We start from the raw sequence: 15361 nt of genomic DNA, 5'->3' as shown, positions 1-15361 counted from the left end.
GTTTGATTATTTTAGCATATTAATAATTTTTTTACAAACAATATTTACAGACATCAATTATTGCATCATTCTTCACATCAGGCTCATTTTGCGTGTACCTCTACGCTCTCTCACATTTACAAAACAGACACAGCAGTTGTGGCACTGCGCCACCTGCCGGACATTAAGGGGAAAATGTTAACAAAAGACGGTTATAAAATTAAAAATATTCGTTCAGGAAGGATCACATTACAAAGTGGTTTGATTGTATGATCAAATTTTATTTCATTCAGAAATGCAATTTGCGGCTGATAGATACGCAGACGAGATCCTGAGACCGCATGTCGTATCTTAAGCTGCAGCCATTGGTGATTATTTTCTTTTAGTAAGTCTTGTGGAAAGCTTTTTTGAAGCTGATCCAGCTTGCGTGGGATGTATTTGGACAATGTGTTGCTGTAAGACCAAGACTTGGGGAGATCGCACTTCGTCTAGAGTGGGACAGTATTCACCGAAATCTCATCGATATCCTCATCGCATCCATGCAAAATAGGAGTGAGGAAGTCGTAGCAGTTCGGGGAATCACATACAATATTAAACATCTTGTATCATTTTAGTACAATCAGTTTTTTTGTCCTTAACATGCTATCAAATTGTTGCCTTGAAACATCATTTTATGTTATTTACATATATGTAGACCAGAAATGATTTTCTTCAACTGTTGATGGACACGGCAGAGGAGACTTATAAGAGTGAGAAAAAAGATGATGTGGATGATGATGACATTGCTGCAAAATATGGACAAGATTTTGTCAACCAAACGATTTTTAATACATCGGAAAATAAAAGTAAGAGTTATTTTCATCATTCTTTGTTTGGATCGCGAGTGCGGCAATTATAAATAATTTTCGAAAAATGGTGTTTCCCCCCCCTTTTTTTTTAATATTCGGGAAATTTAAATTACTCTGTATTGAAGAGCTAAAAAGCTTTTAAAATAGAATAATCGAATTATACCGTATCCGCCGTTTTCCTAAGTAATATATTATATTTATATTATAAGAGCATCAAGAAGAAATCATGAATAAGAAATCACGTCAATAAATAATCAACCAATAAATCAAACAATATATAAATCAATAAAAAAGCGACTTTAAAGAAAATTTGCCCCATAATGGCTTTATTTAGGGTCCTTAATTGTTTTTCTTTTATTAGTTTTTTTCGGAAATATTTAAAAAAATGATGTTACTTCATCAAGATTTTATATTATTTAACTTTAATTGTATTTCAAATATCACGAAAGATGATCTTCAGTTTATACAATATCTTTAGTTATTTTCGTTCAATTCTATTTAAAATTTTGTAATTGAAGATCTTCAATGAGGCTTTGCTTTTATTGCATTTCAGGTTTCATGATAGATGATCTTCAATTAATTATTTTTCTTTAATTGTGTTTCGAATTTTGTGATAGAAAAAAAAATCTTTCATTTATTCAAGATCTTCAACCATTTGCTGTTTCACTATAAATGATCTTTCAATTTATTCACTTTTATTCTTATTTTAGACCTCTCGATGGATGAGTTGGTGGCCCAGTGTGTCATTTTCTTTTTGGCTGGTTACGAAACCACAGCAACATTATTAACGTACGTCCTGTACTGCCTGGCTCTCAATGGGGACATTCAAGAGAAAGCTTACCAGGAAATTACACAATGCTTAAAAGAGACAAATGTAAGAAAGTATTTCAACACCTCTGGCAATAGTATAAATAATAATGGATGAACGTTTTTTCTCGTATCCGCCATTTTTCTAAGTAATAACATAGGAAAATAAATTTCCCTCTGCAGAGAAGAATGGAGATTAACTTTTTAAGCGACCACCAGAGGGTTAATTTATATATCTATTCTAAGCATAATCCCGGTTGCAGAATTGATAAAGTGAATTTGCTGTTCCGGTTTAAAAAATCCTAATTTGTCTGCAACCTCAACGTAGTCAGACGCAGATTATTATTTCATTTTATTTCATAACCGGCGTTGAATATCCGACCCAATTCTGACAATGTTCGATGAATTACTGCAGTGATTCTCAACCTTTTTTTTTTTTTTTGTCGCGGCGCACTTTTAACGATTTCAAAGTTTGGCGGCCCACAAAGAAAAAGATGAGTTTAAAAATTGTTTACTTACCTATAATACACTGTGTAAAATAGCTTATGATAATAATTTGGAATGTAAAATAAAATAATATAATATGTACTAGAAAAACAACAGTACGTTTATTAAGGGATTAATTACAAATGGACAATAAGAATACTTTTAATGAGAAATTTGAGCTTGATGTTTTTTGATAATTTCATTTGGTCGTAAAAATGACAATCTCATATCGTCTTCTACATTTAACAGTCTCGATCTTTTTCCTCGTTTTTATGTTGGTTAATACTGAAAATCCGAATTCACACAAATAAGATGTATTGAAGTAATTGAATAGTTTTATTAAAATCTTTTGCGACTGACTCAAACTTTTCCAAATATCCTTCCTGAGCTTTATTCTTCCATAAAGTTGTTTGTGGAATCCCACCAGTTTATCTGTTGAGTTTAATATATTTTATTTCGACCCTTGCATACTTGAATTTATGTTATTAAAAATAACAAAAATGTCTGATAAGTAAGCTAGTTTAGCACACCATATTTTATCTTCCAACAAATGAACAAAATCATAATTTTTATTTATGTTCAAAAAGACGACCAGGTGGCCGAGTGGTTAGCGTGCCTGACTGCGGAGCCGATGGTTGCGGGTTCAAATCACGCTCAGGGAATGGATGTTTCTTTCTCTCTGTGTTCTATGTCCTTTCTCCTTTGTGTGTGAATGTGCCCCGCCCTATAAGCGGCTTTGTGGTTGGGCAACGCCCTCCACCGCCGTGGCTTCGCCACCGGTGCCCACTGGGTAATGAGAAGAGAGTAGCAGTTCTGGCACTCCTGTCCAATGGGATCCAATACATCCCCAGTGTCCGCCATTTAAAAAAAAAAAAAAACTATGTTCAAAAAAGCATTTGCATTTCGTCTTTTAATTCCAGTACACGAGATAAAACTTTTTCTCTGAACAACCACCTTACTTCCGTATGCAGTAACAAGGATTCGTACTTAGCTTCCATAGCTTGGCATAAACTACTAAATAAGCGACTTTTTAATGGTCTTGATTTTATATAATTAACCATTTGTTAACATTGTTCCAGAACTATTTTCAACTCTGATGACAAATATTTTGTAACAAGTGCTTCTCGTGTAGCTAATATGTGTAGCTAATATATCCCCATTCAGTTATTTTACATGTGCTACAAATCCTTTTAGATGTCTAGTCATAGCTGGAGCACCATCTGTGCAAATGCCAATGCATGAATTCCACGAAACTTTAATTTATTCTAAACTAGCTGTACCCTGCGTGCGTTGCAACGCTTTCAATTTGAATTTGAATTTTGTATTTAAGTGTGTAAATGACATTTGCGATTATGATTTGAAATGCAAATTTTATTTAATGGTGAAAAAAAGCAGTTAATTCTCTAGGATATCATTAGTGCATTTTCAAACAGACATGTATGGTGATGCACACGGAGCATGAAACATATTTTGGACAATGATCTGAAATAAGACTGGATCTATGGTGACATCAAGAATTTCTGCTGATATCTGATCAGTTTTAGAAGGTGGTTTTTTTTCAATAAGCCAAATTAGAATGTGTGCCTGAGGCAATCCTCGTTTTTGCCATTCAATAGAGTACACCCAACACCGTGTCTCTCTAAAAACATGACGCTTCACAATGAAATCAAGTAAAGATTATCATTTTTGTTTGAACACACGTGCTGTAATATCATGACGATCCGATGATGATTGTCCTGGTAACAAAATATCTCTAATTTCAACCCAAGCAGAATTGCACGTAAATGTAATAAATAAATCTAGGAGCCCATATGCGAGAACATATGTCATTGCATCCTGTGAGTATTCATACATGTGCCTTGGAGTCCAAGGCACATGTATGAATACTCAGACATGTATGAATACTACATTTGCAGGGAGTCCAAGTTTTTCTCCCTGCAAATGTAGTCGGCAATATAATCATTTTCCCCACATCATTAGGATTAACGTTACCATCATTAATTATTGCATCCCGTAAATGAATGCATTCTTCTGAACGTAATTTGGTTTGATTTAATTTAATATACAGTAGGCGTTCAGTTTCAATTTTCGCATACATATCGACAATGTATTGATGAACTAATTGTCGACATTTTAAAGTATGATTATCAGCGTTTTGGCAATCATTAATCTATATGCATAAAAACTTATTGCACTTGCTTTCTTATTGGTTTTCTCGCCTGTTTGCGGACTTCTTAATTTTATGTTAAAATAATATCCCTCCTCTCCTCACCAAAATAAAATAGGATATTGCAATGCATCATATGATCGATACGTTTCTGAGAACTCTTTGAACGTCACGATTTCTGCGATGAAGAACTGTATCGCGGGAGGTAAATTCTTCGCCAACTATAACAATAGCCACTTCATCCAATGTTGGCGCATTGTATTTTTCTTTGTGGTGGCCTACAGGTGTTTTTTCAGCTCTAATAACAACTTTGTAAATATCGGATGACATTTAGTCTAGGGCAATTGTGAACAGCCTAATTAACTGATTATGTTGATCGAAAAATTTTTGTAATACGGTAACAATTTTTCGTTTAGTGCCATTGTTTACCTGACAACGTTGATTGACTTGATCATTTGTGTTATCCATGAAATAAATTTGTAGAAATTTATGATCTGCGTTAGGCATTGAAAGAAGTGATCCTTGCACGATGATAAATTTGGCCTTGCACTTTGAATGTTGGGATGTAATTCTCGTTCAGGATACGTGTAGCACCGAATAAAGTCATTTAGAAACACGAATTGTACCGGCGTATATGCGCCAAAAAATGTTTCGATTGGTTTGTTTGACCTGATACGAAGGTTGATAATGTCTCGGCAGGCGACGTAAAATCTTGTAGTTTCTGTATGCTTCTAGAACAGCAAATTTCAGCTGTTTCATTTTTAAATTTGAGAGCATTACAAAACATACATAATTGATATATTTCTCCGATGATGACACTTGGGGGAAGACTATAGTTTGTTGTCGGATCATAGTGAAATGCACTGAAATTCAAATCAGAGTATTGGCAGCGTCTGAATAGCGAAATGCGTTCTCGGTCGGTTTTCATTCTTGCTTCCCGTTGCTCTGATGTTTCCGACGAACGGGCTTGTGTAGTTCGTAGTTGATTTGTTGACAGTCTTCTTTCCTGTTGCTCAGACGTTTCTAAGGAACGGGCAAAAGCATTCTGTTCTCGATTAGTTTCAAGTCTTTTTCCCGTTGCTCCGATGTTTCTGAAACACGGGTAGTTCTCTTTTTGCGCGCTTGAGATGTCGACCGACTAAGAGCGATTTGCTTAGGCGGCATATTTTTGCAAATATTCTTTCTGACAACGAAAAAGAAATGTAAAAGTTGGCAGTGGTCGCAAATTTGCTAAATCGAAATATCACATACATATTTTAAATAATAAAAAGAGCAATAAAAATGAGATGAATAAGAAATATGAAAATTATAAGATTTAAAACAAAAATCAATTTTATAAATGAAAGAAATAAAATGGATGAATTCGAAAACTTTGCATAAATAAACAAACAAACTAATAGTTTTCAAATGACAACTGTCACAGCACTGAAATCTTCGAAAAGTATATTTAATTTTGCTAACCTAAAATTACGTACTAAATATAAATATTTCTGAAAACGTGCAATTTGAATGAAATTTGCTTTTGTCTTTATATTTATTAAACAGTTTTCACAGTACTGAATCCGTGATACGACCAACAATTAAGAAATCTATTCTCGTTGATTTTACTTGCTTGTGCTCACCTGACATAAAGAAAAGCGCGAATTAAAAATTAAAGTATATGCAATTTACTTTAATTTACTTTTCTAAATGAATAGAGTTATAAGATAGAAAATATCACTGTTGTTATCTTCAAGATATTTGAAAATTGAATCGTTTATAGCAAAATTTAAAACAATGGCTAGCTTTTAACCAATCAGAAAATTCCATTTCGACTTTCACTGATATCGCTGGAACGGTTTATCGCACGGGATAAAAAGTATCCTATGTCCTTCTCCTGGCTCTAAACTACCTCCCTGCCAATTTTCAGCTAAATCGGTTCAGCCGTTCTTGAGTTATAAGTGAAGTAACTAACACGACTTTCTTTTATATATATAGATATGAGCTAATTACATCAAAAATATGTTTGCCAATTGTAAATTTAGGTAACTTACGGCAACATGAAAATTGATTAATTATATCATTTTCGTAAATAGACCAAACGAATGCAATTAATTGAGCTTTTCCCGTATTATCTGTTGTTTCATCGATTTGTAGAGCAAAATTTGAGTTTGCAAGAGTTTTTGCAGTATTTTGTTCAATATTTTGCGATGGGATTTTACGTAGAAATCTAATACGAAAATGGCGAAGTGATCTTTGAAATCGCCTGCGGAATTCGTGGGAAACTAGTGCTTTCCAAACATCAGACAACAAGACGCAGACTCAGACACCTATGTATGTAAAAAACTAGAGTAAAAATAGGTAAAAAACGAGAGAAATATGTAACGAAGCGGTGGAAGCGAAAAATCTTCGTTACAATATTCATATATATATATAAGTACTTTTCTTTAATTTAAACTTTACTCGTAATAAAAAAAGCATTAAAATTTTTATTATATACATTTCTAAAATTTGGTGGCACACTTTAAGAATTTGGCGACACACAAAAGTGCGGTGGCACAGTGGTTGAGAATCACTGGATTACTGGATAGAATCCCCTTGTCATTGGACTAACCTTGGTAGGTTTTTGTAGTTTTCCTCTTCATGTAACGCAATTGGCGATCGCAGCGCTCGAATACGCACGCCATCTGGGGAGAGATCGGTTTTATTCCTTTGGCCCTTCTCCCTTCCCTCTCCTACTCTTTTCAGTTGTATAGGAATGTACTACGATATTTTACTTTTTTATTTAATGAAAATATTTTTTAAAATTTCTGTGATACTTTTCTCTAGAACTATGTTTAATGTAGTTTTCAGTTCCATATAGTTTTCCAACTTAAAAGATTTTAATGTATCTGAAAAACAAGAGAGAAAGCAACGTACTTCTTTCCTCTATGACTCTCCACACGCTAATTGAGAAAGCATGAGGAGTGTTGCCATAGGTAGAGAGTTTTGCTCTACGCCACCTGCAGCCCATTTCGATCGCCATACGGGATAGTTCCCTCGAAAAGTCCTCCATGATGGCTTGTTTGTCCGAATGCTTGATCCAGGAGCTCTTTTGTTTACTGGGTTGGATTCGAAGTTGAACATTGATAGTGGCAAACTTAAAATTGGACACTTTACTCAACGCTGATTATAAAATAAAATATAGACATCTTGTGCCAAATGATACGAAACGTGTAACAAAATGTTCATCCAAATCACTAAATAAAATCTTTTAAAAAAACTGGGGAATTTTGAATTCTTTGGATGAGGTGAAGATGATTTTTCGTGAGACTCAGCACATGTGAATGATCTAAAATCCATTACAGAGATTAAATTTATTTTACGTTTAAAAAAGTCGAAAAATGTTTTAGACTAAAAAAGAAGAAAAAAGCAGAACTAATTCATTTTCTCTTTACCAAACGCAATATATAAACGTTTTCCTTTCTTTTCTTTCCTTTTTTTTTAAATGAAAAATGAATTTTTTAAATGTAATATGAATTTTTTAATGTACCAAACGTAGTAGTTTACTAAGTCATTCTTTGGTACAGGCTTAAAATTATTTTTAAATCTAATAGCCTTAAAAACATAGCTGTTTTTTAAACCTGATATTTTACTTAAATGTTATTGGTTCTTTAAACCTGCATATTTTATTTATATATAGGGTGAATTGACCTACGAAGCTTTACACAACATGAAATATTTAGATAACATCATTTCAGAGACTTTAAGACTCTATCCGCCAGGAGTGAGGTAAGTAAATTCGTTCTTCTTGTCGTATGCTTGACTTGTAGCTCTCTTAGTAGAGATTAGTACAGCAGATGATTAAATTTTAAATTTTGTGTAGTTTTTATTTACGATTTTTTTAAAAAATTTGCTCCATATTTTAATTTGATATTTTAATATCCTTCTTAAATTACTTAGTGCTAAGATAGCAGATAATACTGGCACAATTTAATGGTTAAAAGAAGAAAGATAATACTAATTGATATATTATCATTTCTTCCATTCATTTATTCCCAAGCAGATGAAAAAGAAGAAAAAAGAAGTTCCATTACTGTAGGATTAAACGTGAAAAATTTAGGCGGAAAATTTTGAGCCCCGAAAGCTCTCTGTAATTCAATCACTCTTGTTTTTTTATTGTCTATGCATAAATTTGTATGATAAACTTCCATACGGCTATGAAGAAATGTTGCTATAGCCTATGGAAAAATTTATTTAAAGGGTACAGCACATCATAATTTTATGACAAAACTTGATATATTAAAAAATACCATAGGGTATCCCAATGTGGTTTTACAAATGGTAAAATTTTATCATATACATTACCCTTATACCTATGATACAAACTTACCATACGCATATAGTACAAAATTTGCTAAATAAAAAAAATATGTATTAAAAATTTGCCATACGCTTATGCCTTACGTTTATGGCAAAAGTATATGGCAAAATTTTACTATTGGCAAAACACCATAAGAATATTTAATATAAGAATTATATTTATATAGGAATACTTATGTAAGAATTTTATAAATTTTTTATGGCAAACCTATGGCAAATTTTCCTAAGGGGTCTAATCGTCCATTCATTTATTCCCATTAGTGGCCAGGTTATAGGTAAAAGAAGTCCCGTTACCGTCGGCCTAAACGTGAAAAATTTACGTGAGCTTAATTTTACCCAACAAATTTGTTGTTTATAATTCCGAAGTTTTTTCTTCACATGCAAAAGTATTTAGTATTTTAACATTTTGTAAAGACGTATAGTTTTACTTGAAAAGTCTTTTTGCTAAACTCGGATACATAAAAGAATGTTTTATTATTATTTATAAAAAAAATTTAGCATAATAATGGAGCAGTATAGCAAAGTATAATTTCCTGTCACTCCACACGGGACATTAAATTGGTTATTTTAATTCAATTTTTGCTTTAATTTTTTGAATATTAGTCATTTTTTCAGAAAAGAAAAATGTTACAAACGTAGGAAAGTAGCCTAAATCGCACACTTTTCTCATTTTAATTTTCACCAATTACAAATCACTGACAATTACAATTGAAATATCTTATTAATTAAATGCAGTTATTCAGCTTATAAAATTAATGTTTTTATTTGGTTGTCAGTAAGTAGAAATTGTTTTCATAAGATCTAAAAGTGGTACGATTAAAGAAACCGTTTACAAGTTGCCGAATTCGTACTTACATCAAAAGTATTGAGCATTTATAATTAAGTGAATGAGTATACTACGAATAATCCGAAATAATTTTTTAATAGAAAAGAGATATTGCGATATTTAATTTTTGAATTGTTACATGGATTGTGACAGCTTTATAAGCTTACAAAATGTTAATGGAACATGATGTTATGGGTAACAGAGTTCTAGTGTGATTTTATATGTGCTGTTTGTTAAAACGGGACCTGATTTTTCTGCATGGATCTCCACGTCATAAGAGATTCCTAATTTATTCGCTAAGGCGTTCTCTAGTCAATAAATGTTTAGAAATCAGAAGTGGTACCATTTGGGCAACTTTCCCTTATGAAACTAACCTGTTGCTTTCAAGCCGAGCTTCAGCCATTGCCCTTTAGCGATTTAAGTCAGAAAGGTCACCCTTTTGTTTGGCAAGAGAGCACCGCAAAGGTGAAAGTAAATCTTAGCTCAGTTCCCAATGATAGATGGCAGCACTACTCATTCATGAGGCCGTTTCCTCAATTTAAATATAGATTTGAATGGAAAGGAAATTTTCTTTAGATTCCTGTGCCCATGGTGTAGAATCTGATAAAATTCAGAGCCACTGGATGGCACCTTATAATGAAAATATAACTCAGATTGATTTAAGAATTCGATGAAGGCAGATGTAAGCCTAATGTACCAAAATAAAATTTTGTTATTGTTTGAAACGAGAGTTCATCCTTGAATTTACACATGGTACTGCTTAACGACAGACTCTATTACTTTCGATTAAACATATTTTCGAGAACATCGTATGTACTCGGTAGGTCGGAGTCGAGGATCGAACCCCGAACCGGAGACCGGATCTCTAATTAATGTGAATTGGATGACGTTATTGATTGGTGAAGGCATGTATTTTAGTAATGTATTTATGCATGTATTTATGTAATTTAATAGACCAAAATTAAATAGCTTTTTTTTCTCCATCTAGAACTGAACGAAAGGTTGCATCAGAATATAAACTGGGTGACACTGGTATTATTTTGGAAAAAGACATGATTGTTAGTGTTCCTATATTTGCTATCCACCGAGATCCAAAATATTATCCAAATCCTGAGAAATTCGATCCAGATAGGTAACCATTTTAGAACTTTTCTCTCTTTTACTTGTAGTTTCTAAACTTTATAGATTCTTTTGTAAAGATACTTTCTGTTAATTTCTTTATATCGTTTTTAATATCATTTCTCCCTCTTCAATTCGGTTTTATGTTTATAATAGTACATTTTTTAGTAGTACGATCCAGTTAGTGTTGTTTTATTTAGTGCATTTCTTCATTAATAATTCGAAGAACTATTTAAAATGATTAAAATTTTTAAGATAGTTATTAAAAAATAATAATTATTATTTTTAAAAACTATAATGCGAGATAATAACTGAAATATATCAAAATAGATATTAAAAATAATTATTTGATTTAAGTAAAATATTTCAAAATAATGATTGAAATACTTTAAATTAATGATTAAAAATAAAACTTTAAAAGAATTTTGAAAAAATATTTGAAAATTGTAATTTTCTTCCATCAGCATGACAGTCTAGTACAGGCCACAGTTTTCCCCGTCTCCTACTGGCTTGATGAGACACTACATTCATTGATTTCCATGATTTTAAGATCTTTTCCCACAGAGTCACGTGTCTAGTGTTTGATCTTTAACTTTTTCTGTTGCCAATAAAGTTTCCAAAAGGTCAGCCTCTTAACTGGGTCACCATCATCCTCTCTATAAATGTGACCCAGCCATCTTATTTTATAGGATTTATTAACTGGAATTATGTTTGGTTGCTTAAATTTTCTGCATAATTCATAATTGTTCTGAATTGGCCAAACACAGTGTTTTCTTTAACAGTTCCGAAGTTGGCTCTGAGTAATTTTCTTTCAAATATTAGAGTATTATCAAGTATGTAATTTTCATCTGTTTTATTTTGAAGTCAGCAGTCGCTGCCATAGAGCAACACAGGTTTAATTAGAGTTTTGTTAAAATGAATTTTAGTTTTAAAATAAAAATGAGCTTCGATTTTAGTTGGTTTCTCAATCTGATACGACACCATTTAGCAATATATTTAAAATAATAAACTTTTTTTCTTTCTAAAATGTAGGTAGTTCTCTTTAAAGCGACGGCATTAAATGATGACGAAATCTTTTTGTGTTCTTTTGAAAATCAATTATGGGTATCAGATTAACAGGTCCCGCGCTAAGCATTCGCCACCTCGCCAGATGTGATAAAATTGTAAATTTAGCGAATTAAATTGTGTTTTGGCGAAAGTATTGGTGAATGATTTTTTTTTCACCAAGAAGAAATATAGATATTTGACTGGATCCTCAAAATTACGCCAAAATGAATTTTTCTAAACAAATCAGTATTTTTTATTCAATTGCAGTAATTTTCGGTGCCGCATAACCAACTAGAATTGAGTCTAAATAATATAAGCCTGAAGCAAAGTACCGTAAAATAGTTTTTTTTATGGGAAACAAGTTAATCATAAAATTTTTTTAAGATTTGTATTTAGCGAAGACTTTCCAAAATTGGCGAATACTTAAGATATTTGGATAATTTACTTTCTAATAATTTGAAATCCTTTGTGTGGGTCCTGGATAAATTCTTTCAGCAAATTACAATAACTTTCTTATTTTTGCTTTTAAGAGAACGTTACCGCGGTAAAACTTAGTACGACAAATTATGCACCGCCTCCTTTGCTAACATAAAATGGTACATTATTTTAAATTTAAAATGGGTACATTACTTTAAATTTAAAATTTCTTATCAAGGTAAAAGAGAATTTGCAATGAAAATTTTTTCCCGTGGTATAGTATCCTCAGAGAACGCTATACCACGACAGAAAACATTGTTTACAAATACTTATTCCTCTTATCTGCTCAATTTAAATCACTAACGTAGATTAATTTCTTCAAATATTAATCTACATTAGTGATTTAATTTTTAAAGTATATAAAAAATTGAAGCTTCTAATACTGATTTTTTTCCTTCAAAACGTCAAAACGCAAATTTATATTTTGATTTTGGTAATTGCAATTTGGTATTTTAAAAAGATATTCAATAGTTTAAACTTCGTAGTTTATTCTTGATATATCTGAAATCTGTGCCTCCCCCCCATATTTTTAGTTTACAACTCTAGTTGAAAGTAATTGTTGAAAATTATAGTTTGAAAGAAAAGGAAGGTATTCTCTGCCAGTTTGTAAGACGTTATTTTAATAGACAACACAAACTATAATGCTTTGTTTACGTAATATTTCAGATTTTCAGCGAAAGAGATAGCTAAAAGAGATTCCTACGTTTATCTACCCTTCGGACATGGTCCGAGAAATTGTGTCGGCATGCGGTTCGCTTTACTTGAAGCCAAAGTCTGTCTCGTATATATTATCAGCTGCTTTAAGACTAAGCCATGTGATAAGACACCAGTGAGTATTCTTTTATTCGCTCATTCTTCTTACGTGACAGCAAATAATGAATTAACATGGTATTTTAGAGGTTTCGTCGCCAAGGAAAATGAAAAAAATCCGCAGCTTAATTGCCTTACACTTGAAACAAAACGATTTTAAACTGTATGCATGATCTTGCCGTGAAGAACTGTCTGGGCTTTGGAACGAACGAATAGCATGCATATTTCAAAAGTTATTAAACTTTTAAAAAAATAGCGAATTTGGAGACGTCTTTCCACCTAGATGAAAATTATCAAAATATCTGCCTCATTCTCAGTTTTGCAAATTTATATGAGCCCAGATAATACAGAAAGTTTTTAAATATTAAAATATTAGACCACAAACACTTTTCATTTCCAGAAAACTGCAGATTTTCTCCAAAATGACTTTTTGCATATTTTTCAGAATTAAGCATAGACAGCGCTAGCTTTAAATAGGGTAAACTGGTTTTAACAGTCATGATTAACTGTTGCAAACTCGCAACAGTTATGAAAATAGCATATTATTTGCAAAAAAGCATCATTTCATGTGACGCCGAAATTTCGAAAAACAAAGTTCTCACCGGTTGAAAATCGGCAATTTCAACTTTTTTAAAATTATCTATTTAGTTTATAAGCTTTACAAAAGCCTTTAAATTTTTGATCACACAAATGCTAGTTAGTTTCATCAAAAGTCCTCCATGAAGGCTAGTTTGAATTCTGGACCGGTTCGAAATTACAAGGCTATGGAGTTGACCATTGATAGTCGTAAACTCAGAATCATGTCAGCTGTTCCATGCCGGTTATGAAACATAAAATATTAATACACCTTAGTCAACTTAATATTGTTACTTTTAATAGTACCTATTTAGTGAAACGTAACCTCTGTCAAACTACATCATCTCTGTTTTACCATTAATGAGATAACTATTTTAAACTATGATTTAATTTATATACATTAATTTAGAAACCTTTGGAGAAGTAACGCAGTTCAACGAATTACTAATTAAAGCTTTAAAATATGGTCGAGTCGATACTTTTCATCCCAATGTATTTTTGTGAAACAACTATTTGTATTTTCAGGTACCCATGAAGTTTAACCACAACGCTTTTGGTATTCTTCAACCCAAAGATGTTTTCCTGGCTACAGAAATAAGAAAAGATTGTCTACTCAAGCCTTAAATACTGATGATGTTATTTTAATGTTCCATCTGCATGAAAATTTTTTCATACTATTAATTGCTGACTAGTTTTTGCGAAGCAATATTAATTATTATCTTATGAAGTGATATCATATGCATGGTTCTCAAAATATTCTGGAAAAATAATAAGAGTTCGTGTATTATCAATGATCTTCCTGTTTTTACGACGTTCATCTAAATTTATAGTGTGTTTAAGAAGTGCAAAATTAACATTTGCTTGCAGGGCTGTTTTGTAATTATTCCCCTTAACATCTACATGCTTCACTCCCTTTCTCTTTATTCTGTTAATTGACTTGTTTCACGCTCTTCAGTAGTGATTGATTAAATTTCGATTACTTATTTTTCTCTTAGATAATTAGTGAACTACTTTATTGACTTCATTTTTGACAAGAGATTTTAAAAACTTGCATTGAGGGGAGGACATTACGAAACACCATCTATGTAATTCATGTACTATTAGTTCCGTGTATTTCCTACGTTTTGTAAATAAATAAAATGTAACGCGCTGGTCATTTTTTTAATAATAAAGTGTTGTTCATTATTTTTAACTTAGAATTTATTACTTATTTGTTTAGAAATTCGTTACATTCTTAAAAAAGTATATCACACAAGCAGTGAACCACTATTTAAAAAAAAAAACGACAAATATATAATATTTTTTCCTTTTACTAATAATTAATAAAAATTATATTTTTCATTCAAGTGACATTGAATAAACGAATTTTGTTATTAAGTGAAGAACGATTTGTTTAAAAAGCTCCCTATATATGGCGAAATACTGAAAAATTGTAATTTAACTTTGAGAGGCTCAAACTTTCAATTGTTCTCCTGCCTCAGCTATTGGAGATCCTGTTTTGCAGATAGTGACTTTAAGAAATAATTTAAATCTATTTCATTAAAAAAAATCTGATTCGAATTAATTGCAAGTTTTAGATTCGAATCACCGAATCAATTCAGTAATTCGAATAATATAATTAGTACCCAACTCTATTAAAAATATGTTTCTACTACGATACACCCTATATTTCTTAACTTTTGATTAAAATTTTTATTTTATGTGTTTTCGGGCGGCCATTAATTCTAGATGAAGTCCTTAGTATTAAACCAATAGCTTTCTTCTGATTCTTCCTCTTCTATTTATCGACGTTGTGTTGTGGTGCTCTTAATCGTGCATGACTCGGGGTCTAGTGCTCGAGATTCTGCGAATTAATTGGATTTCTGGTGCAACGCGGGG

General features: G+C 31.9%; 1 protein-coding gene across 6 annotated transcripts in view; it reads left to right on the top strand.

Moving 5' to 3' along the window:
• Positions 1-14675, top strand: part of LOC107448697 (lithocholate 6-beta-hydroxylase-like) — a 52679-nt gene extending 38004 nt beyond the window's left edge. For 3 of the 6 annotated variants that reach the window (XM_071177292.1, XM_071177294.1, XM_071177295.1), the window contains exons 13-14: positions 12764-12926; positions 14009-14675. In XM_071177292.1, the coding sequence (XP_071033393.1) occupies positions 12764-12926; positions 14009-14107 (262 nt within the window). In that variant the 3' untranslated portion in view covers positions 14108-14675. Of the gene's footprint in view, positions 1-673; positions 825-1537; positions 1702-7948; positions 8038-10442; positions 10587-12763; positions 12927-14008 lie in introns of all 6 variants that reach the window. The other 3 variants (XM_071177291.1, XM_071177296.1, XM_071177293.1) reach the window with 2 other exon arrangements.
• The last annotated feature ends 686 nt before the right edge of the window (positions 14676-15361 follow it).

Source organism: Parasteatoda tepidariorum, chromosome 2 (genome assembly GCF_043381705.1).
Source record: "Parasteatoda tepidariorum isolate YZ-2023 chromosome 2, CAS_Ptep_4.0, whole genome shotgun sequence".
Lineage (NCBI taxonomy): Eukaryota > Metazoa > Arthropoda > Arachnida > Araneae > Theridiidae > Parasteatoda > Parasteatoda tepidariorum.
This window is presented reverse-complemented; position numbering and strand designations above follow the sequence as displayed.